General features: G+C 44.7%; 1 protein-coding gene across 1 annotated transcript; it reads left to right on the forward strand.

Moving 5' to 3' along the window:
• The first annotated feature begins 2,403 nt into the window (after nt 1-2,403).
• Nucleotides 2,404-22,958, forward strand: LOC101064279 (piezo-type mechanosensitive ion channel component 2). Its single transcript, XM_029833412.1, has 55 exons — nt 2,404-2,507; nt 3,126-3,221; nt 5,626-5,727; nt 5,907-5,952; nt 6,055-6,214; nt 6,291-6,504; nt 6,607-6,820; nt 7,000-7,165; nt 7,455-7,553; nt 7,658-7,699; nt 7,778-8,050; nt 8,458-8,724; nt 8,856-8,964; nt 9,062-9,186; nt 9,308-9,367; nt 10,240-10,388; nt 10,499-10,663; nt 10,939-10,980; nt 11,174-11,206; nt 11,301-11,413; nt 11,580-11,755; nt 12,108-12,284; nt 12,379-12,543; nt 12,735-12,935; nt 13,011-13,215; nt 13,314-13,415; nt 13,515-13,680; nt 14,023-14,266; nt 14,345-14,441; nt 14,572-14,731; nt 15,129-15,218; nt 15,314-15,402; nt 15,557-15,622; nt 15,707-15,819; nt 15,927-16,047; nt 16,228-16,299; nt 16,430-16,596; nt 16,957-17,156; nt 17,258-17,422; nt 17,546-17,848; nt 17,987-18,245; nt 18,424-18,612; nt 18,727-18,931; nt 19,120-19,252; nt 19,494-19,641; nt 19,713-19,927; nt 20,035-20,193; nt 20,275-20,422; nt 20,552-20,740; nt 20,926-21,018; nt 21,338-21,507; nt 21,580-21,696; nt 21,870-21,976; nt 22,161-22,371; nt 22,453-22,958. The coding sequence occupies exons 1-55, from the start codon at nt 2,444-2,446 to the stop codon at nt 22,703-22,705; spliced, it is 8,214 nt and encodes a 2,737-aa protein (XP_029689272.1). The 5' UTR covers nt 2,404-2,443; the 3' UTR covers nt 22,706-22,958.
• The last annotated feature ends 252 nt before the right edge of the window (nt 22,959-23,210 follow it).

A 23,210-nucleotide genomic window follows, 5' to 3' on the forward strand; every position in this document is an offset into this window, starting at 1 on the left:
GAAGATAAAGTCAGTGCACATTTTATACAATAATAATACTACCCCCCCCCCCCCCCAAAAAAAAAAAAATCTAATTGATAGAGCAATCTAAAGATATCTTATCCAAACCTTCTTCTCAATTGTGTCCAAAGTGAAACCCTGGACACACAGACATGGAAAATGTCCTTTTAGGAGACCTGAGGCAGAACTTGGCTCCTGGAGGGTGGACATCTGCCTCCACCGGCTGGGCTGACAGGGCATGGTAGAAAGAGGAATAAATGGCAAAAACAGGTATACTTCCAACTATAAACTGGCATCAAAGAATTCTCCATAAAAAACGTTCACCAGGGCATCTCGATGCGACCTTTACATTATCTTCTCACGCCCAGCATCAATATAATTGTCGGCCTTTAGTGATCTATATAGAGGTGATGGGATTAATTAGGCCAATGGGATTTGTTCCACCTCACACATCAAGCCTGTTGAATGGATACTGCTCTTTTATTAAGGTTGGCTCTAATCTATGTAGGTTCCTGACCAGCTATTGTGCTGTAAGACCGATGAAGCAATAGGTGGCAGTAGTCTGTTAACTCTGGACACACGGATATGATGAAAAGTCAACAACTGCAAACTCTGACCACGGTAACACAAAGGCCACAGCTGCATTTACAGCTTAACTTTCTATATAGGATTATTTGGGTATTCTGTCCGTCTGGATCACATGATTCACCTGATGATTGCAGACATTTCAACTGAACCAAAACTGCTCATGACTGGCGTCGATGATATATTAACTTGAGGTTAAGATGGAAAAGGTGGTGAGAAGGGCTCCAATTGTCATGGAAGTTGCTAAATTTACATCTATCCCAAAGCTTCCAGCTTGATCCCAATAAATGGGAGGATTTTCAGGAGCACACACAGACACAAACACATGGACAGGCATGAGACATCAAAATGTTTCGGGCCCTAAGACCCTTTTTGCCGTGTCCTCTCAATGCTGTTTTAACTGCCGAGTCATGAAATGTAAGATGGCTAGTCAGCATTCATTCTAGCCCAATCAATTTAGATCTGCTGTTGCGGAGTAATTGGATGTGTGTTTTCCTCCCCTGGAGTCAGTCAGAGGCTTTATTTACCCTCAAAGTTTCATCTGCTCATAAAAAAGAAATTCCAGGGTTCTGTGTGATTAGATTTTGGCCAAGTTGACCAACCCCTCATTCATCTCATGGCTTCTCTGGGGTTTATTTAACCATATTAACCCAAAGTTGATTGTTTTGGCAGTTTATCTTTTAGCATTTTCTGTCTGTTTCTTTTTTTAATTAATACCAAAATTTAATAACCTTCAGGTACCAACTGATGCAGCTTTCATGATTTGGATTTTCTAATTGCTTGTGTCTAATGAAATGTCTAAAAATAAACAGTAAATCAATGTTACCTGATCATTAAATCATGGTTTAAACCTGCTCCAGTTTTGAAGTATCCACTTCAATAGGAGGTGTTATGTTAATGTTGTAATGTTAAAGTTTGTATTTAATGTACTCAGGATTAAGTAATATTTAATTAATTTATAGCAACTCATTCAGTAAACATCAACTACCGCTTAGGATTTAACACTCATGACTTACTTATTTAATTTTTTTTAATCTTTAGGTTTGTGTGCACTGCAGTGTTGGTGCAATAATGAAGAATGCAGCGTTCAACACAGTGGCAGTAAACGATGAACCTGTCCCTTTGCATCACCGGTTGAACATCAAATTGGAATTAAATGTATATTTTCATTTGTATTATTTAACCAATTTCTTTGTGAGGTGCATTTTTTCCCGGCGGGGGGTGGTGAGGGTGTGTAAGTTAATGCTTGAGTAAGGCTCAGTCTCTGCATTGATCACTCCTCCGTTATCACACCAGCTCTTAATGGTCTCACAGCCATGAATATTAGATACACTTCCCTTTACTTCGTAGGGCAAATATGATGAGCCAGCCCAAAGCTTCTGGGCAGAAAACGACCATGTTGTACCGTAGCTGACTGTCAGAACTGAAGGAAACCAAAGGCGCCCTCAACAGAGCGCCTACGAGAACGGCTGCGAGCACAGAGACACCTTTGACCGTGTCGGGTCATGACGGGCGATATTCTCCTGAGGTCAGTCCCAGATTGAGCTGGGATCCAACCCATTATGTCAGAGTGAGAGAGGTGAGAGAGGACGAGCAGGGAGGCATCATCCCCACTCAAATCAGGATCCTCGCCCGCGAGTTCCCTTCACGGTGCTGCTTCTGACCGGACCCACATCGCCGGGTTTTGCGTCGGATTAACGGCCACTTTCTCGTGGTGCTTCCTCCTCCTCCTCCTCCTTGGAGAATGCTTTGACTTCCTCTCACGAAAATGTGAGCCGGCTGGAGTTTCCCTCCAAAGTGTTCGGACCTATTTGAGCAGACATCTAAAAGGAGAGACAGCGCGCCTGACTGGGCAGACATGGCCGGGGAACTGGTTGTTGGGATTCTTTATAACTTATTCTTGCCACTGCTGCTGTTGGCTGGTGAGTCTCCTTGTTCATTTAGTTCATAAAGGTCTGTGTTGGTGTTGTTAATGTTAACACAATCAGCAGCAGAGTGTGTTGGTGGTTCAGGACCCAACGTCTCTACTGACCATGGAACCTTTTTTCTTTTTCTTGTGTTTAATAGTTAGAAGGGAAGGGAAATTTTAGTTAAGGTTCAGGACAAAGAACTTAATTTCTTTGTTTCCTGTACTGGACATGGTTGTTTTTAGTTTTTCTATGAAATCTGGAGTGTAGTTATTATTAAATGAAAAGGTCTATTCATGAAGATGCTCAGAGGATAATCTTTTAAAATAGCGCCCATCCTCAAAATGAAATACTTGGTTTTGGAACTTAATGTTACAAAGCAGCACTCACATGTTTTCTATCTACGCTTGTATATTGATTATTGCAACATTTTGCTTTAATAGTTGACAAAAAAAATAAATCAAAACTGGTGGCGATATGGAACAATGGATGCACGCAACAGAGGAACCAGTAACTGGTTGAGTTTTTTGATGAATAATTGCAGATTTTCCTTATTCTTGCTGACAAATGGATCTCTTTCCTGTAGATTTCAGCCCAACGTAATAATAATAATGTGTGTTTCATTGTCCTCAGCCTGTCTGTTCCGCTACAATGGCCTGTCCCTGGTGTATTTCCTGTTTGTGCTCACCGTGCCGGTGCTGCCAAACCCCAGCCTGGTCACGATGAAAGGTAAGAGGAGGAAATCAAAGATGTGCACTGTCACGGAACATCTTGAAAATACCAAACGAATATTTTTGACATCTTAATTTTATTGAATGAGTCAATCCAAAGTAAACTGCTCCTATCATAAGTTATTGATGTGTGTGTGTTTTTTATGTGATGACGTGAAAACAAAGTGGTAAAAAAAGCATGCGCACATGTGTGTGTGTGTGTGTGTGTGTGTGTGTGCTGACTGTGCGTGTGTTTTTAGATTTATTGATCACTGCCTTCTGTTGAATTAAAGTATCTTTACCCCCCCCCTCAAAGTACTTTGTAAAGGGGATGTGGTCAGAATGCTCAAATTAATTATACATAGCTTTGGTAATTACAGCAAGGAATTAAAAAGTTGTGATGTCAGCATTGATGTCAGCAAGAGCTTTTCCCCCCCATTTGTTCATCTCCCCTCTGACTATGAAAGGTCCCCTGTTTTTTTTTAACTGTTAGATTTCTTTTTTGAGCTGATTTTCTTCATCCACCCACTTTCGTGATAAATGGCAGAGTAGAAACGGCGAGATTTAAATGGAATTAAGCTTTTAGGAAAATCCATGAACATTAACAGATTTGCTGGTTCAGATCATGTTGAGCCATTAAAGCTACTGAGCCTCAATAATCGGATCCATTTGAATGCACGAGTCAAACAGGCACCAGTGGCAGGGTCAATAAATAAATAAAATCTGTCAATACACCAAAACTAAAGTGATCCTTTTATATTCTATTAAATGAATACACAGATAATATATCAACTTTGAAAGTAATTTAAGAGAAGATTTCCTTTAAAGTAATTTTAAACTGAAATTAAAAAGAATATTGTTTCACAGATACATTATACCTTTCTTTCTTTCTTTCTTTCTTTCTTTCTTTCTTTCTTTCTTTCTTTCTTTCTTTCTTTCTTTCTTTCTTTCTTTCTTTCTTTCAAACCGTCGCTCTAACTTAATTTCAGCACATTAGTGACTTTTTTCTGAAAGCGTCGTCAGCATATAATGAATACACACAGAATACGGCTTTAGTCAAGGAGATAACGTTTCCTAAAACACAGAGAAATCTGTGTTTCTGTGGACACTCACCCAGACGCCCCCCAGTCTGGGGGTGAAGATCTCTGATAGGAGAGATTAACCAGCTCCTGTGGAGCCAGAAACAAAGAGAGGGGTTGATTCAAGAAGAAGAGTGAGAAGGCTGTATGCACACACAACAGGGCTGGGCATCCATCCATCCATCCATCCATCCATCCATCCATCCATCCATCCATCTGTCCATTCATTCATTCATCCATCCATCCATCCATCGTCCATCCATCCATCATCCATCCATCCATCCATCCATCATCCATCCATCCATCATCCATCCATCCATCCATCCATCCATCCATCCATCCATCCATCTGTCCATTCATTCATTCATCCATCCATCCATCCATCATCCATCCATCCATCATCCATCCATCCATCCATCCATCCATCCATCCATCCATCTATCCATCCATTCATCCGTCCGTCCGTCCGTCCGTCCATCCAACCATCTGTCCATCCATCCATCCATCATCCATCCATCCATCCGTCCATCCATCCATCCAACCATCCGTCCGTCATCCATCCATCCATTCATCCATCCATCCATCCATCCATCCATCCATCCATCCATCCGTCCATCCATCCATCCATCCATCCATCCATCCATCCATCCATCCGTCCGTCCATCCATCCATCCAACCGTCCGTCATCCATCCATCCATCCGTCCGTCCGTCCGTCCGTCCGTCCGTCATCCATCCATCCATCCATCATCCGTCCGTCCATCCATCCATCCATCCATCCATCCATCCATCCATCCATCCATCCATCATCCATCCATCCATCCATCCATCCATCCATCCATCCATCCATTCATCCATCCATTCATCCGTCCGTCCGTCCGTCCGTCCATCCAACCATCTGTCCATCCATCCATCCATCATCCATCCATCCATCCGTCCATCCATCCATCCAACCATCCGTCCGTCATCCATCCATCCATTCATCCATCCATCCATCCATCCGTCCGTCCGTCCGTCCGTCAGTCTGTCATCCATCCATCCATCATCCGTCCGTCCGTCCGTCCATCTATGCTGCTTTTCTGACTCTTGATTGTCAATAAAAACTGATAATTAGCAGTTTTTGTTGTCTCACAGTGGCTGTTTGTCCTTTTTGTGTCACTCTGGTCTTATGAATCAGTGACGATAAACAAAATTTGAACAGCAAACACAGATTCTTCATCATCATCATCATCTGAATATACATCAGTCCACTCTGATTTTCTACATCTTCAACACAAAAGCTGAATCCTCGTCACGAGACTCGCTCACATGTTCATTTTGCTTTATTTTCTTCTGGTCCATCTCAGGTAAAACGGGCCAGTTCTTGCGGCTGATTGTCTACACCAGTCTGACTCTCCTGACTCTGCAGTGCCTGATGCAGATTCCCTTCACCTACATCCACCCACATGGTAAAAACAACTGCAGCATGTTTTCAGGACAGAACGCCGCTCAGCCCTCAAAGATTTACTTGTTGGCGATATAAAGGAAATGAAAGAAACTTTGAAACATCCAACCCTTTACATTTGAGAAAGTTAATCAGAGTGCGAACAGCTTTGTTTTACATTTCATTTATATCTCCTGCTAACAGTTAGTGGCTACTGGGAAGAAGTCTTATACCATTTGGGCATTGTGAGGTATGCAAGACACACGATTTCTCATTCTTCCACAGAAATTGTTTTTATTTATTTTTCCTTTTGGGTCAAGATTAAAATCTGCTGATGCACGTATCTTCACAGATTCAGTTTGGTTGGTCCGGGGAACATTGTGCGTCTCCTGGCCCCAGATCTGGGCATCCTTTTATCTTCCCTCTTTGTTCTGAGGCTGTGTAACAAGCTCACGCGTCCCGCGCCCCAGGTCAATCTTCACGAAAACGGCATCCCGAGGACTGAAGCCGAGGTGACGGCTCGTTGGCGTTACTCCTTCATGTTACATGTGCAGTCAAATCACCCTGATTGTTCCTCTGGCCTGTCAGGAAGGCGAAACCTCTGAAACAGAGTCTGAGGAGGAAAGTGACATGGAAGGCTCCTCCTCTGACAGCTCAGAGGAGACCACGGCGCCAGTTCAGTCGGGCCCGCCCCAGTTTGTCCAGAAGCTGATAATGTTTGCAGCCGGACTCAAACTGCTGCTTTCAGCAATCATGAACACAGCAGGGAAAGTGGTGGTGACTTTCCTTCTGGGTCTGGCAGGTACAATATCAGCCAAAGTCAAGGTTCACGCTAGCGTTTATGACATCTGCTGATTCCTTGAGCTATTACCCATGGGGTGTGTGTGCGTTTGTGTGTGTGCAGGTATCATCCTCCCCTCCCTCACCTCGGGGGTGTACTTTGCAGTGTTTCTGGGTCTGGTGTGGTGGTGGGTGTTCAGTCGCTCCATCGGGATGCTAATCTTCAGCTCTCTGTGCGTGATGCTGACCATCTTCAGCGGAGGACACCTGCTGGTTCTTTACCTCTACCAGCTCCCGCTGTTCCAGCAGCTCGTGCCGCCAGAGGATGCGTACGCCAGGTGAAGTTGTGATCATCGTCTTCATCAGTAGCATTTAGAATTTAATTTGTATCTGCTGTGAAGTCGTGGGTTTTGGTGTTTGAGGATGTGAAAGGACTCATTATCCTCTTCCGAGTTGGTTTATCTCTTCGATATTCACCTCAAAATGTGAGTTCACTGTTCTTATTTATCCCGTTCAGGTTGTTTGGGATGACAGGAGTGATCAGAACCAATAGCTCCGAGCCGTACACGCTGGCTCTGCATCCGTTTGTCAGCTGGCCTGACTTCGTTAACCCTTTGGTCCTGCTGCTGCTCTACTTCACACTGGTGGCGCTGCTGCACAAATGGGTTCACATCACAGAGGAGGTTTGTGCATCTGTTTGTCAGAGGAAGTCAAAGAGGATCTACTGTGATGATGGTAGTCAGCCGTTCAGTGCTGCTGCTAAACACGCCTGAAAAGCTGAATATCAGCAATTAATTCTTTTACAATTTATAATAGGTATGTGTTGATTGAAAACCAACAACTCCTACTGTAGTTTCTGCAAAGACCCTTGAAGACTTTTTCTTTGACTGCGTTTGAAGCAAATACTTCACACGTACACCAACTTTTCAGCGTGGTCAGCTGACTTTACTTCCCCCATGACATTCTTCCAAGGACACTGATGATGGAGACGAGTCTGACAGTCCTGCAGAAAGTCCAGAAGCTCCTCCGAGCTTCTCCAGGGTCATTTACATTTCAGGAGATAAACGGGAGGTAACTAGATGCTTATTACAGTCCTATGCTGCCAACCTGTGTCATAAATCAGTGTCCAACTGCTGTGACTTGAGATTTCAACCTCAGATTCTTTCTACTTACAGCTTTTAAGCAGCACTGATGAGGACACCTATCTACCCGATGAGGTATCAATGTGATTGCTAAATATTTTTCAAAACCATTTTTTATCAAAATGATATATATTTGGGCATGTTCTTCCTCAGCCGATGGTTTTGGTGACAGAGCGGTCCTGGCAGGATCTGGGGTCTCTGTTAGGAGGGGCTGGTTACACAAACTGTTACTCTCCGTCACAGTATGACAGCAAAGACTCACTGTCAGAAGGTACTCACCAGACTGACACAGGAATTAGAAAATGTGAAGAGAGCCTGAAGACTCCAACAGAGGCCACATCGGCCCCATCTGGACCCAGTGGCCTGGTCATCTTTGGACGGATGGTGCAAAAACACAGCTATGTCAGTGGCCTAATCATCATGATGGTAAATATACTATCAACACACCTGATCGAAGGCTCAAGTGTGTGTCATCTGCTTAGCCAGACACAGAAAATATCTGAAAATAATACTTTTGGAAGGAAAAACTTGATTACCAGTACAGGTAAAATGTTTAATTGTCTATTTCTACAGTCTCTAGATAGCATGCTAGCCTTAGTAGCAGTATTAGCAAAGGACTCTCACCAGTTTGTTATTGTCTTTAAAAAAGAATCACATTTAAATCATTAATGAAACCCATTAAAATTATTGGGATTATGTAAGAAAGCGTACAAAGTCAACTTGGTCGGCAGAAATATCTTCAATAGAATTGTTTTCATAATGAATGTTTTGATAACTTTAACCAAAAATAGTCATTTGGCTGTAAATTTCTTAACCTTGAGGTTATTTTAAAGGTCTGGAGCATCACATACAACAACTGGCTGACCTTTGCCCTGCTGGTGTGGTCCTGTATGATTTGGATGATGAGAGACCGACGTCGCTACGCCATGATGTCTGCTCCATTCCTGGCTGCCTATGGAACCGTCCTAGTAGTGCTGGGTTTCCTGAGTGGACTGCGTCTAACCAGGGAAGAGCTATACCCCGGCCTGCCTGCCACTGTCATACTGGACTTTGATCTGAACAGCTATCACCCTGCACCGTGTGTCCACTTGGGAGCAAAAGTGAGTTTAAACCAAGTTTCTGCTAAAAATGCTACTGTTTCCAGTGATGGTTAGATATCACATACCAAAGCCATCACAGTTTCTGTACGCAGTAACAACTATCACACCTGATCACACGGTGTGCTCCTCAGGTCTTCTACAGCTTCAACTTTTGGCTGATGTTTCGTCAACAACTAAAAGAGAGAAAGGAGGCACAGAGCTTGAGAGTAGAGTCGCTGGATGAAGTCAGAGTTGTACCAAGTAACATCCTTCTGCGTTACTCTTATAACTGCTGTGGCTCAAGATACCGTGACGTGTTCCTGCAACACTCCTTTCTTTTGCTGATTTTTCTCTATAGCAGCAGAAGAAAATCAACCGTCACCTCTGGTAGCGATGCTAATTTCAGGAGTCAAGGGCTTGCTGGTGAAATACTGGATCCTCTTCTGCTGCTCTATGTTCTTTGTCATCAGTTTCTCTGGAAAGGTGTATATAAACTGTTCAAAATCATCTCTGGGTAAAGTTTTATGGGATAAAACGAACGAAATGAACAGTTAGCACTTTACTTTTAACCTACCTACTGTCCTAACCTACCTAACTTGTTTAGGTGGTGGTCTACAAGATCCTCTACATTGTCCTCTTCCTCTTCTGCGTTGTCTTCTACCAGGTGACCTTCACTTTCTTTGCTTTTAAGGTTAATGCACAGTAACGTATGCACAGAGTGGACAAAAGACTCCGATTCGATGTTGACATTGTGGACGTGGGGTGGGGTGGGGGGGTCAATAGGCATCAAGGTAATCTACTTAAATAGTTGAGAAGTTGTTGCGATACACACAAAGCCACCATCACTTCAGGTTCATCTTACACCGTAATAGGTTTACTGCCTGATCATCATTAGTGAATCGTCCAGGGCTGCTTGTGCCTTAAAACGTTCAGAAAAGGCCCAACTCTGATAAAAGCAGCTCATCCCTACAGTCTTACAGTTAAAAGTATTGATTGTGATGCATAAACACATACACCGTCACTTTTTTGCTGCTGTTTTCCTGTTATTTCCCCCCCGTCTGATGTTTCTGCTGACCTTTTAGAAACATGGTAGGCACTTACAGGAAGGCCTAATGGCTCTGAATGTGACGTAAGACCTCAACACCATTCGGTTTATGAGACAATGTCAGAAACATCCTGGCATTTTGTATACAGGAGTTTGTGACGGATGTAAAAAGGATGAAGTTTGCTATATTCAAGAGGATCATCCATGGATAGAATTTATGATTTAGGCACCCAGGATCATCGAAGGATCTTATTTGCTGGCAGAAATTATTAAAAAGTTGCATGTCTCTGAGAATAGGCTAGTTTATTTTAGTGGTGAAGTGGGATAAAAAAGTAACAAGAAGAATCCCAAATTGCAATTTTTTCCAATTAAGAACACAGCGACCAACAGACAGGTTCAGGTTCAGCAGTCGACTCCCTGTGTATCAAGCAAATGCTTCCACAGAAGAGGTTCATTTCAGAGGGTGATGGTGTGTTTGCTTCCCCTCCCAGACGCGCTACGACGTGTGGCGTCGGCTCCTGAAAACGTTCTGGGCCGTCGTGGTGGGTTACTCCATGGTGGTATTGATTGCCATCTACATGTACCAGTTCAGAAGTGTGTCTGGGCTGTTCAGACAGATAATGGGCATGTCCGAAGAAGGGTGAGCGTCTCTATGGCTACACGCTTATGTTGGTGACATCAGACAGAAGTGGGACATCTTACGTATTGATACACTCCTAATGTTGTATGTCACTATGTGTGAATTTACAGTCTTAGGGACCTGGGCTTGGAACGGTACCACACGGTGGAGCTGTTTGCACGTATTCTGCTTCCTGCTGTCTTCCTATTGGCCTGTATCCTCCAGCTGCACTACTTCAACTCGGACTTCCTGACTCTCACTGACCTTGACAGTGTACCTGTGAGACAGGCCTCCAGGTGAGGCAGCACACGTGTTTGGACCTCTGTCTTTAGGCAGAGTTTCACTCAGCCCCTTACCCCGACCCTGTAGCTAAATGCTAGGATAGCTAGGATGTTAGCCCAATCCCTGTTTTACCCTTTCAACCAAGATTTAACCTTCAGTCGTGAGAACCAGACAAAAGTCCCGTCTTCACAAAAATATCCTTACTTTGCCAGTAAATCACTATGACGCATGCACACACACACACACACTCACACACACACACACATTGTAACTATTTTCTTCATTACAGCGAGGAGGAGCTCAGAAGTTCAGTGGACATGATAACTGAGATGTAAGCAATCTATGTTTTTCTACCTCTTAAACCATTATGAGCTACATTAACGTACGTGCACGTGGCCTCTGAGTGACAGCCATCTTGTTAAGCTCGCATGGAATTAATTTAATCATTTTAAGCAAGTTGAATTTCACATTTATAACGGAAAAATTCCCTGTTACACTCACACCTTTTACTTCACCTTTTCCAGGCTGAAGGAAAATATTGGAAAATTCCGGCAAAAGTAAGGCTCTCGACGGTCTTTCGTGCGTTCATGATCCCGTATACGATAACAATAGGAGCCATATTCTTTAAACATGTTTCCTGATACTCAATAGGCTAGTGAAGGAGCAGATGGAAATTGGGAAAAGCCAGGAGACTTTGGACAGCGTTGGACTGCAGTCCTCCTCGGTGAAGGAAGCCGATGATCTGGAGAGCAGGACAGGAGAGGGTACAATCTCATGTTGGACATTTAGCAGCTTACTGGGTCGGCCATGTTGCCTTTCTGGCTTTGGCTGTCTCTCATCTGCACCTGCACAGTTCTCCAATCATGAGTTTGTGAGTAATTACTGTCTGGGGTGGAATAATGTTCTGAGTCACTTCCATGCTTGTCCCAGCTTCTGTGCCCATCACTGGTGAGGACAAGTGGATGGTGATTGTGGACCGAGCAGGCCTGCTTCTCATTCAGGCTATGTCAGGCTTGAACAAGGTCCAGGAGCAGTTCTGGAGACTGCTGGAACTCCACAGCATTAAGATTGTTTCTTCTGGCATCATCTGGGTGTCACTGCAAGAGGTGGGAAGTCAAGGAACGTGGTTATTCCTGATTTAGTTTGTGGGGTGGTCTCACATGCACTGCTCTGGTTGCACTCTTTACACTAAAGTTACAGCTTGACCACTGATTCCATCAAACTGTGTTTTTTAATTTATATACTGTACATGCTCTTAAGCTTCCTCAGTTCAGGTATATACAGTATTTCTGTTTTCACTGTTCCCACCTGCATCTGTTGCTAAACTGAAAGATTTCAAGTAGTTTTACCCACTTTTGTAGGTGAAATGCATTTGTTTTCACCCTGAGAGAAACATTTAAAATTCTAGAGAATTGGCAGAAATCCAACAGGGAGATGTTGTGATTGTCATTTCAACAGGTTTCTCTGATGAACTTGCTTTTCCTGGTGCTGTGGGTGTTCGCTCTGCCGTTCCCACGGATACGACCTACAGCGTCCAGCATCTCTGCTGTGTGGGCCTGCGTCATGGTGGTGTGCAAGATGCTTTACCAGCTCAAAGTCATCAAACCCCTCGATTACTCCTTCAACTGCACAGCCGTGAGGGCACCTCCTGACGTTTATTCCAGTCTCCGCCCATGTTTAGAGATAATCGGGTCATTTTTCCGACCGTCATTTGAAATCTGTCCCACAGTCGTTGCTGCCATCTAACAGCTCCGGCCTGGGTGATAAGGCAGAGGTGGGGGTGGTGGTGATGGAGCTGCTCAACAGGTCGGTCCTCTACAGTCAGCCTGTGGACCCCGTCTACTGGTGGGGGGCGCTGCGTAAGTGTGACGGCAGCATCCTCCCCTGTCTCCAGGTACAGCGACACACTCTGACAACCGAAACCTTCACTTCTGCCTCTTTTCCCTGACCTGACGTGTAGCCGTTTGCATCGTCACCACCCGTAATTGCAAACTCTGACTGTAAAATGTAACCGTGTTCATTTGTGTTGGCTTGTTCTGGCCAAAGGCTTGAGAAGTATCAAACCACGTGGGCTTCGTGTTGTAGAACCACTTGATGGTGCTGGGGCTGCTGGTGTTTGAGGCCACGGTGCATCGCCATCAGCTTTACTTCCGCCTTCACAACAGTCTAAAGCCTCCACCTTTCAGCATCATCTTCCAAGGCATAACAAGGCAACACCTGGACCAGGGAATACTGCCCTGCATCAAGTACTTCATCAACTTCTTATTCTACAAATTTGGCCTGGAGGTATGTCGTATGGGCTGAGGGGCACGTTGCGCTTCTGCTTATGTGTTTGACTGATCACAGGTTTGTACTTCTTAGATTAGTTTAATCGTGGCAGTGAACGTGATTGGCCAGAGGATGGATTTCTACGCCCTGCTCCATTCCTGTGCCTTAATGGCGGTCCTGTCACGGCGGCGGAGGAAAGCCATCGGGGAGGTGTGGCCTAAATACTGCTGCTTCACCGCAGGGCTGATGGTGCTGCAGTATGTGCTGTGTATAGGCATCCCTCCTGCCTTCTGTGTTGGTAGGAACATTTTGTGTATCAAAAAATAGCCTGCATTGAAGTCATATTTTGTATATAAATGAAATGCGTATAAAGCTCATTCTGTGTGGCGTGGACAGATTACCCCTGGAGAGCTGCAGCTCAGCCACTCACCTCCAATGTAATTAAGTGGTTTTACCTGCCTGACTTTGCCAAGAGACCCAATCCGTCCTTCATATTCTGTGAGTATTTCTTCACCGTGCACCAAAGACACGACGATAAGCCGACTCGCGCTCTGCTGGTGCCATATTTTGACCATCTCTTTCTCCGGCTCTTTGCAGATGACCACCTCCTGCTGCTCTGCTCCTCCCTGCAGTGGCAGGTGTTCGAGGAGGAGAACCGGGCGGCCGTGCGACTGCTGGCTGGAGATAACGTTGAGATCAGCCGCAGCCTGGATCCCTGTTCCTTCAACCAGTTCATCCCCGTTAATAACTTCCTTCACTGCAGGTCACAAAAAACAGAGATTGTACTTAAATAGTTTAAAAATACTGATGAACTCGTCTGTCTTAACTTAAAAAAGTTGTAGTTTAGAAGCTTCCCAAGCAACCCGAGAGCAGGGATGCAGTTTATAAAAGAGTCCTGGCTCTTTCAAAGGATTTTTCAGTGTATTCATGTTGATGTATCCTATTTCATAACCACACAATGAAGAAGGGACATGCAAACACATTTCTAAAAATGCTAATCACTCAAGACAAAAACAGCTCAATAGTTAGACCCTGTACTTCTTCTGGTGTCCTTCCTGTTTTCAAATGCTCAAAGATGACCTGTCTGTCTCCTTCTGGTCCTCAGGTGCTACCTAGACATGGTCAAAGTGTTTGTGTTCAGTTATTTCTTCTGGCTCGTGCTGTGCCTCATCTTCATCACCGGAACCACGCGGATTAGCATCTTCTGCCTGGGCTACCTGGTGGCCTGCTTCTACTTCATGTTGTTTGGAGGCAGTGTGTTAATGCAGCCAGTCAGATACATCCTGCGCCTGTGGGACTGGCTCATTGGATACACCTGCTTTGTGATCACCATGAAGAATCTACTGTCTGTGAGTTGATCAGTGATGAAGAACACATACATCGGTTTACTGTCACCACTTCAACCTTCCTGACTCTTTTTTTAACAGCTTGGGTCTTGTGCATATCTGGACAGCCTGGTGAAAAACAGCTGCTGGTTAATTCAGGCCTTTAGCATGTTCTGCACCATCAAAGATTATGATGTCCGTAAGTAGTCTAGTTCTTTCGTCAGTGCACTTGTTGGTTTGTTGCTAATGCTGTTTCCTTAATATCTGATCCCTTCGTCTTTGTATCATCCTTATGAATATGAAAACTGTTGAAAATACGTGCATTGCAGCTGATCCCGACGAGGACTGTGAGCTACCAGAAGGAGAGGCAGGTATCGTGTGGGATGCCATCTGCTTCACTGTCCTGCTGGCACAGAGGAGGGTCTTCCTAAGCTACTACTTCCTCTATGTGGTGTCTGACCTCAAGTCCTCAAAGATATTGGCCTCCAGGTCAGTTTTTAATTTTTTGAAAAGATGCCAGTTTGAAGAATTTTGGTTTTGATTTTTTTTTCTTCTTTTTACATAAATAGATCATATTTTCATAACATCATAACAATTTATCCTAATTATCTTTGGAATGTGTTCTTTATAAGCTGTGAAGACAGCAGTAGTGGGCAAAAATAGAAAATAAGGTTTCAATTGATAGAAAACATTGTTATCTGAACTGTGACGTTCTTCTGAATCACACTTTCCTGGTTGTGAGGCAACCAACATTTTGGAATTTTAAGAAGCTGAATACATAGTCCTGGTGAACGACATAAATCCATCACTGCAGAACAGTAAATGCAGCCTCAGTCAGGAAGTCAAAAATGTCCATGCCATTCTGTTGCTCTTTCACACCTCTAAGGGGCGCCGAACTGTTCGAGGCCAAAGTGAAGAAGTTGGTTGCGGCCCGGCTGGAGTTAGAGCAGAAATCTGTGGAGACGTTAAAGAAACAGTAAGACGCATTTCACTTTTTATAAATGACATAGGTGAATGTGTTAAGCAGCTATTAGCTGCCATTTCACCTTATTTTCCACTTCTGTTCTAAAGGATGGAGAAAATAAAGTCGAAACAAAAGAGTCGTCCCTCAGCGGTGGACACACCAGCTCTTCCTGTGTGTCCAGAGCAAGAGACACTGAGTAATATGCTTGAAATCTTGAATTTCTCCTCCTATGGGGGACTTTTTGGTCAATATATAGACATTCAAACTTTGCATTAGCACTACGAGAGAGCGATGTCATTAACTGATTGTCAAGCTTTTCACAACTAAAGTTAAGAATCTTCATCTTCCAGATGATGAAGAGAAAGCAAAGAGAGATGCAGGAAAATGGTGGAAGCCCTGGGTGTCCCAGCCTGGTGGTGAGCAGGAGTCTTGCTGACAATGTCACAAACACAACACGCATGGATGCTTACTGATGCATGCTGATGTCCTGTTTTGTGAAGTGGAGAACAACTGTGGCTATCACCTCTTTGAGAGCGACAGTGAGGAGGAAGAGGAGGAGGCTACAGAAAAGAAAGAAGAAGATGAACCCACAAAGAAGAAGTCTGCTTTCTATGTGAGTTCCATGGGGAAAAGTCAAACCAATGAGTTCATTCAGTCAGGCCATTTGACATTTGGTGTCCCTCCTATCAGTCAAGCTGCTTGTGTGATGTCATTTCCTAGCTGGCGTACAACGCCTGGGCCACCAGCTCGAGGAAGGCTCTGAAGGACCTGAAGAAAGAGAAAAAGGAAATAAAGAAGGAAGAAAAGAGGAGAACAAAGAAAGAGCTGCAGAAACAGCAGGGTGAGAGAACTTTACCCTCATATTACCCTATTTGAGTAAGTCCTGACATTAACTTGGAATAATGAGGATGATGATGATAATGATGTAACAGTTGTTTTTAGCAGCTGGGGAACGTTCAGGTTCCCAAAAGTGTCAGTGGGACACAGTGTAAAACAGTGACATGAGATCTTCTTTTTTCAGGCATCGACAGAACAGACTCCAGTGAGGATGAACTGGATGAAAGCACTGTGGAAGAAGAGGTAGAGGAGAAAGGTGAAAACAAACAAACAAAATCAGCCGCTACGGTCTCATTCATCACATTTTAGGTTTTAATTAAGTGTCAGTCGACTACACTGCTTTTAGACTGACACTTACTTTACGCTTCGCTGTCCCGTCTCTGCAGAAAACATCCTCCAGCGCGTCACCAGCACCCTGAAATTCATCTGGGCTTTCGTCCTGGTGCTCCTTGACGACCTGACGGAGGGTCTGAACTCGCTGTGCAAAGACAACCTGGACATTTCCAAAGTGCTGCGCTTTGAACGCACCTTGCTCAGCCAGCAGCAAAAGAAGGTGAGCACCCGACACGCGTCCCCACTTTAGCTGATATATAGAATGGAACTGTGGGTAAATGCGTGCTTAATAAATGTTTGAAGTAAAAACCACAGTAAAATATTAGATAGTATTGGAGAGTGTCACCTCCACCCAAACATCTGGGAGATCATTTAAACATAAATATGTGGCATCTTAACTTTCTGAGTACAAATGATTAGTGATTAGGTTATTTACACCTGCTGCTCTGACCAGCATCGTACTAAAGTTCTCTGATATCAGTGAAGGAACTTTCTTGACCTTCACAGCCGCCCAACAGCAGCACGGTGCGTTCTCTGTCTGCCTTCCTCTGAACCTCTTCTTCTTCGTCTGGCTCTGCAGGGCAAAGAGGTGAGCCAGGAGAGCGTGAAGCAGTTTTACGAAAACTGGATCTCCCGTCAGAACACGCTTTCGTCTCTGGAGGACCAGGACGGCTGCCTGCCGCCGCCCCTTTCCTCGCCCGCAGACCTCTCCTCCCGCTTCGCCTATGCTAAGTTGAAAAACCAAGCGTCCAAAGTGTCGTGGGGCAGCAGCTTATCCAGGTGGATTTCTTTGAAACTGTGAAGCAACCGTCAGATGTATCGTTACTCCTGGTTGCTGTATTACTGTATTTTCACCCGCTGCCTTCCCTCCTCTCCTTCAGCTGTATGACAGAAGAGACCATGATCTGCTCCAGACAGCTCACCCAGGAAGAGCTAGACGAGCTTCCTGTCACACCAGGCGCTCCTGCGGACCAGCTCAGACGGAGGCTTGTGAGAACCACAAACATCGACCTGACTCCTGCTGGGACAGGAGAAATCTCACTGGGGTGAGGGAAGCGTTTAACACGTGTGCATGAGTTTAGAACTATAGATATGGATCTATATATATAAATATATACTGTATATAGATTGAATTGAATCTGCAACTGAAAATATCTTTATTGTCAAAGATGGAAAGGTTCTCTTCCTCAAGTCTATGACCAGGAAGCACACGAGGAGGAGGGGGACACAGTGGGAGGAACAACAGGCGGGTACAAACAGGAAGAAAGGGAGGATGGCAAAGAGGAAGAGGAGGAGCAGCTGAGTAAGAAATCTTGGCATGGGGAAGAAGACGAAGGTGCTGAGGACCCAGACCAAACCTCTCTGGGTTTCCTGGAGAGGGATGGAGAGAAAAGCCTTGACCTTCCCGACTCCCCCAGACCTCTGAGTCAGGAAGCAAGAAATCTCACCGCCAGTGAGCTGCTGCTTAACAAGTCAGTAGAGTGGATTTAGAAGACGACACCTATGGGGTTTCATATTTATATATAGTTCAGAAAGGATTTGGGTCCTCAAGTTAATGATAAAAGTGAACAAACCACAACACTTTCATATTCAACTCTCCTTTTTTACAGCATGTTTGAGAACGAGGAGATCTCAGAGTCTGACAGGTTCTTCCTGACACTGCCCAGACTCATGAAGCTGGTGTTTGCCCTCTATAACACAATGGTGTCCAAGTCAGAGATGCTGTGTTACTTTGTCATCATCCTCAACCACATTGTGTCCGCTTCGTTCCTCTCTCTCATCCTGCCCATCCTCATCTTCCTCTGGGCCATGCTGTCCGTGCCTCGGCCCAGCAAACGGTTCTGGATGACCGCCATAATCTACACAGAGGTGGAGTAGCATATGATACCAGCATGTGTTGGGTTTAATGGTCCATGTTCGTGCTCGATCCGTTTCATAGAAATGCCAGTGTGTCTCTGTGTCTCTGTAGCATAGCGTAGGATTCCATGGCTGTTGCTTCCTCTTGATCTGGTTCATGATCCCGACCTCTTTCCTCTGCTTCCCACAGCTGACTGTCGTGGTGAAGTACTTTTTCCAGTTCGGGTTTTTCCCGTGGACCACCTCTGCGTACCGAGGCATCAACGCCGATCGGCCCTTTGCCCTGCCCAACATCATAGGGGTGGAGAAAAAAGATGGCTACGTCCTCTTCGACCTCATTCAGCTGCTCGCTCTGTTCTTCCACCGGTCTATTCTCAAGGTAGGAGGTCAGCACCTGCCTATGGGACCCTGCTGAGTTCCTCCGTGTGTCCACGCCCATCACCGTGGCACCGTTACGTTGATGTGGGTTGTTTTGTGTGTGTCTGTGATGCAGTGTCATGGACTCTGGGACAACAAAGAGGTGGAGATGCCTGACTTTTTTAAGAAGATGAAGCGGAAAGTGGAGAAGAAGAGGATGACGGGAGACAGGAACAACTGCAAAGAGAAACCTCGGCGCCGGCTTAGGTTCCTCCCTCTCCAGGCTTCCACCACCTCCATCTTCTGGAGACGAAATACGGACGAGCCGTCAGAATCCAGTGGTGAATATAATACGAATATTTAACCTCCTTTGGATCAATCTAGCATTGGTTCCTCTCATGTGTTGTTTGCCCTTTTATTGCATCCATCCTCTTCCCCTTTACCCGTAATGGGGCTGTCGTGGTGGTGGTGGGGGTCACCCTTGAAATTGAATTCCCTCACTTTGGCATTTCTGTTTTTCCTTCTGAAGAGGCGAAACACAAAAAGCAGCACAGGAAGAACAAGAGACGGCAAAAGTACAAGGGTCCGCTGACCAGGAAGCAGAGGATCCGACAGCTGATCAAACAGAGGATGTTACAGGCCAAGGCAGCCATCATAGAAGTGTGAGCTTGTGTTGTTATCCACTCCATATCAAAACATAACAATTTTAGAAAGCTGTCCAAATCACAGATTTACTTTTTACTGGAAATGACTGCATGGAAAATGGAAAATGATGCTTAACAAAAGTCTCAGCTATTAATCACTTTTCATATCAGTGGTTATTTCAATGTCTCACTGCAAAATGATAACAGCTGGCATATTTTAAGAGCAGAGAAGAGTGTCTGGTGTGCTGCTTTTTTCCAGTGCCCTTCACGTTTACCTGCCCATCAGACAATTTTTCTACGACATCATCCATCCTGAATACAGCCCCGTGTGTGACGTGTACGCCATCATGTTCCTCATTGATGTTGTCAACTTTATTGTCACTATCTATGGCTACTGGGCATTTGGGGTGAGTTTCCATTGAATGAAAACACCCAGAACGAGTCCCAGACAACACAACGAGCCTGAGCTTTGTTTCAGAAATACTCAGCAGCGGCAGACATCACAGAGTCTCTGTCAGAAGACCAGGTTCCGGAGGCCTTCCTGGTTATGCTGCTCATCCAGTTTGGCACCATGATCGTGGACCGGGCCCTCTATCTGAAGAAGTCCCTGCTGGGGAAGTGTGTTTTCCAGGTGGTACTGGTGTTTGGGATACACTTTTGGATGTTCTTCATCCTTCCTGGTGTCACAGAGAGGTATGTAAAGGGTATTATCAATTATGTCAAGACATTGTACATTTGGGGTCTATTTTTGAGCATTTAATGTTGCCTTTAATGTGTCATTCCCTCCTTTTGCTTTACAGGAGATTCAACAGAAATCCCGTGGCTCAGCTCTGGTACTTTGTAAAGTGCATCTACTTTGGCCTGTCTGCCTACCAGATCAAATGTGGTTACCCCAACCGCATTCTAGGCAACTTCCTTACAAAGAACTACAACTACATAAACCTCTTCCTCTTCCAAGGGTTAGACTGGGATTAATTGATTTAAAAAATAAATAAATCAGTAATTCCTTAATAATTGTTTCCTCTTGTTTCGTTCTCCAGGTTCCGTTTGGTTCCCTTCCTGACAGAGCTGAGGGCAGTGATGGACTGGGTCTGGACTGACACCACTCTGTCTCTTTCTAACTGGATCTGTGTTGAAGATATCTACGCTAACATCTTTATCCTGAAGTGCTGGAGAGAGTCCGAAAAAGTAATGAAGCTCACATGAAGCGACGAAAAAACATTGCAAAGTTTAGATCTTAACACTTTGCTTTCAAATTTTCATTTGGTGTCCCGTGCGTTGTTACTATTACTATTATTATACTGTATTTCTGTCCAGAAATATCCGCCCCCTCCGGGACAGAAGAAGAAAAAGGTGGTGAAATATGGGCTGGGAGGCTTTGTCATCTTTGCTCTCATTAGTATCATCTGGTTCCCACTCCTCTTCATGTCACTGGTCCAGTCTGCAGCCGGAGTGATCAATCAGCCGGTGGAAGTGTCCATCCAGCTCAGCATTGCAGGATATGAGGTCAGGAGGAAGAGCAGGATGGTTGTTCTTAATGACTTTTGGATTAAAGTCAGCACTATGATTGACCTATCAACCCTATCTCTGACCTAGCAGTGCTTTGAGCTGGGTTTCACTGCTGATGACGGCCAAACTAACCAGCATTTATGCTTGTGCTTGCTTCACTGTGACTCAATGTGTTTCCGCAGCCTCTGTTCAGCATGAGCGCGCAGGAGCACAACCTGGTTCCTTTCAAAGAAAATGAGTTCAATCGCCTAACCAAAATCTATGCAACCCATCCAGTAAGATTCACACTCCCAATGATACATGCTCAATAGACGGTTTCATTGATAACAATGACCACAAGGCAGCGCACTCTCGTTTTCAGACTGGGGAAAGGGGGAGCTCAAAAGTTCTTAGTCCCCAAGAAACTTAATAAAATGTGGAACAGCCTGTTGTTATTGTACTTTTTGATCAAACAGAAGAAAAAAAGGCTCACCATTTAATAAAACTGTTTCGATAAAGACCGGGTTCTTCCAGAGGGTGCTACACCTCTTTCTCCTGTTCCCTGTGTAATTCATGTCCATAGATCGTGATGAAATACCTCTTCTTCTCTGTCAGTCTGCTATGCAGTTCATCATGAACTATCTAGCAGAAGACATTATGGTTGCTAAGATCAAGAGTGATGCCAGTCTGCTATGGAGCATCAGCCCGGCCAGTCGAGAGTCCATGATCCTGGAGCTCAGCAACTCCACCCACATATACATGACGCTTCGCTGGACGCTCCTCAGGTCAGTCAGGGCGTCGCTGTTTCTTCTCTGTGGTTCTGCTTTTTGCATATTAAAGGCTTCTTCCTGTCTTAGGAACGCATCCATATCGATGAACGCGGAGACGACGGGAGAACACACTGTGAAGTTTGAGGACAAGGCGTTGATTGAGGGGATAGTTCACATGCTCAAAGGCAACAGCAGCAAACCTGTGTGAGTTTCATTTCACAGGACACAGCTGGAACAGCTGGACCCTACAGTGGGGTTTTCAGGAGTACTTTTACTCTCTTTAAAGGAATGGGTACGGTGGAGAACATGAACACATACAAATTCGACCGTTTCACTTGTTTTCTTTAGTTTAGTTGCCTTATTTTAAAATATCAAAGTCAAAATAAAACTTTTCCACCTTTTAGGATGATTAACTCGCTGCTGCCAAAGTTCCTCAGGGGTCCCAAGGGACCAGAGTCCAAAATGGCAACCAGGCTGAAAGTAGGTTAGTTACACTTTTCCTGTGTTGTGGAGAGTATTGTATTAATATTAGCTGTGTTCTATGTGGCCACAGTATTGTCTCTGATTCAGCTGCTGCCTCTCTAATGTAGACAGTAAGTGTTTTTATTTACCCTGACCTCCGAGAGGTTGTAGTTTAACTGGTCCACGGTACCGTGGTCTTCCCTTAGAGCACATGGAGCGTGAAGAGCTGGCTTTCTTCAGGCCCATGTCCATCAAACTCCAGCAGATTCTTGGAGGATCAAAGGTAGATTCAGACCAGTGGTGGATGGTGGAAGAGTGTTCACCGGCTCTCACGTCAGCCAAGTGTCACAACATAGAGATGGTGATATTCAGCGATAAAGTCAGCCCCTCCAGTCTGGGCTTTCTGGCCGGACACGGGTACGACACAAGAAACACCAAGTGAATACTGTCAGGACGTCTGGCATCTCACATCTTTCTTTCCTCTCTTGTGCATTAAAGCATCGTCGGTCTGTACATGTCTGTGGTGCTGGTGATTGGAAAATTTGTCCGAGAGTTCTTCAACGGGATCTCCAGGTCCATCATGTTTGAGGAGCTGCCGTGCGTGGACCGGATCCTGAAGCTTTGCACTGATATTTTTGTGGTCCGGGAGACAGGAGAGATGGAGCTGGAGGAGACCCTGTTTGAAAAGCTCATCTTCCTCTACCGATCGCCAGAGACCATGATTAAGATGACAAGAAAAAAAGACAGCTAGTTTACTATTGGTCAGCCAAGGCGTCAATGTGTCCACTGAATCTCTAAATCAGTCTGAAGGGATGTTCTCCATCATATATGTCTGGTTTCCCTCCCTCCCTCCCTCCCCCAACAGGCATGCTTTCAAAATGTGTTTGTGGTAGAGTTTACGGACAACATGAGTAATTCTGATTATACTTAATTGAGAGACCAACCAAAGGTTTCCAAAGCAGAAACGTTACCAAGTGCTCTTTAAGACAGTAGAGCAGATTGGGGGTGGACAAAATGTAAAAGTGGCTCTTTGCTGTTAAAATAGCATTGCATTTAGGATAATTACAGTGCAATTTAACCAAAACCAGTTTCAAGAATAGTCCCAGAAGACTGTCTTTGTTGTTAGTACTGCATGCATTTCTAAAAGAAAGTAACTTAAGGTGGCACCTGACGTCGTTCTCTTTATACCTGTGGGTCAACAACACATATACCTCTGGAAATGCTGCATTTCTGTAAATATGTTAAACTATTCATAC

The sequence above is a fragment of the Takifugu rubripes genome, chromosome 3 (genome assembly GCF_901000725.2).
Source record: "Takifugu rubripes chromosome 3, fTakRub1.2, whole genome shotgun sequence".
NCBI lineage: Eukaryota > Metazoa > Chordata > Actinopteri > Tetraodontiformes > Tetraodontidae > Takifugu > Takifugu rubripes.

Coding starts and splice junctions, on each gene's coding strand:
- LOC101064279 (XM_029833412.1), top strand. CDS start 2,444: ATGGCCGGGGAACTGGTTGTTGGGATTCTTTATAACTTATTCTTGCCA. Junction 6,821..6,999: donor CCAGAGGATGCGTACGCCAG/GTGAAGTTGTGA, acceptor TATCCCGTTCAG/GTTGTTTGGGATGACAGGAG. Junction 13,416..13,514: donor CAATCCGTCCTTCATATTCT/GTGAGTATTTCT, acceptor GGCTCTTTGCAG/ATGACCACCTCCTGCTGCTC.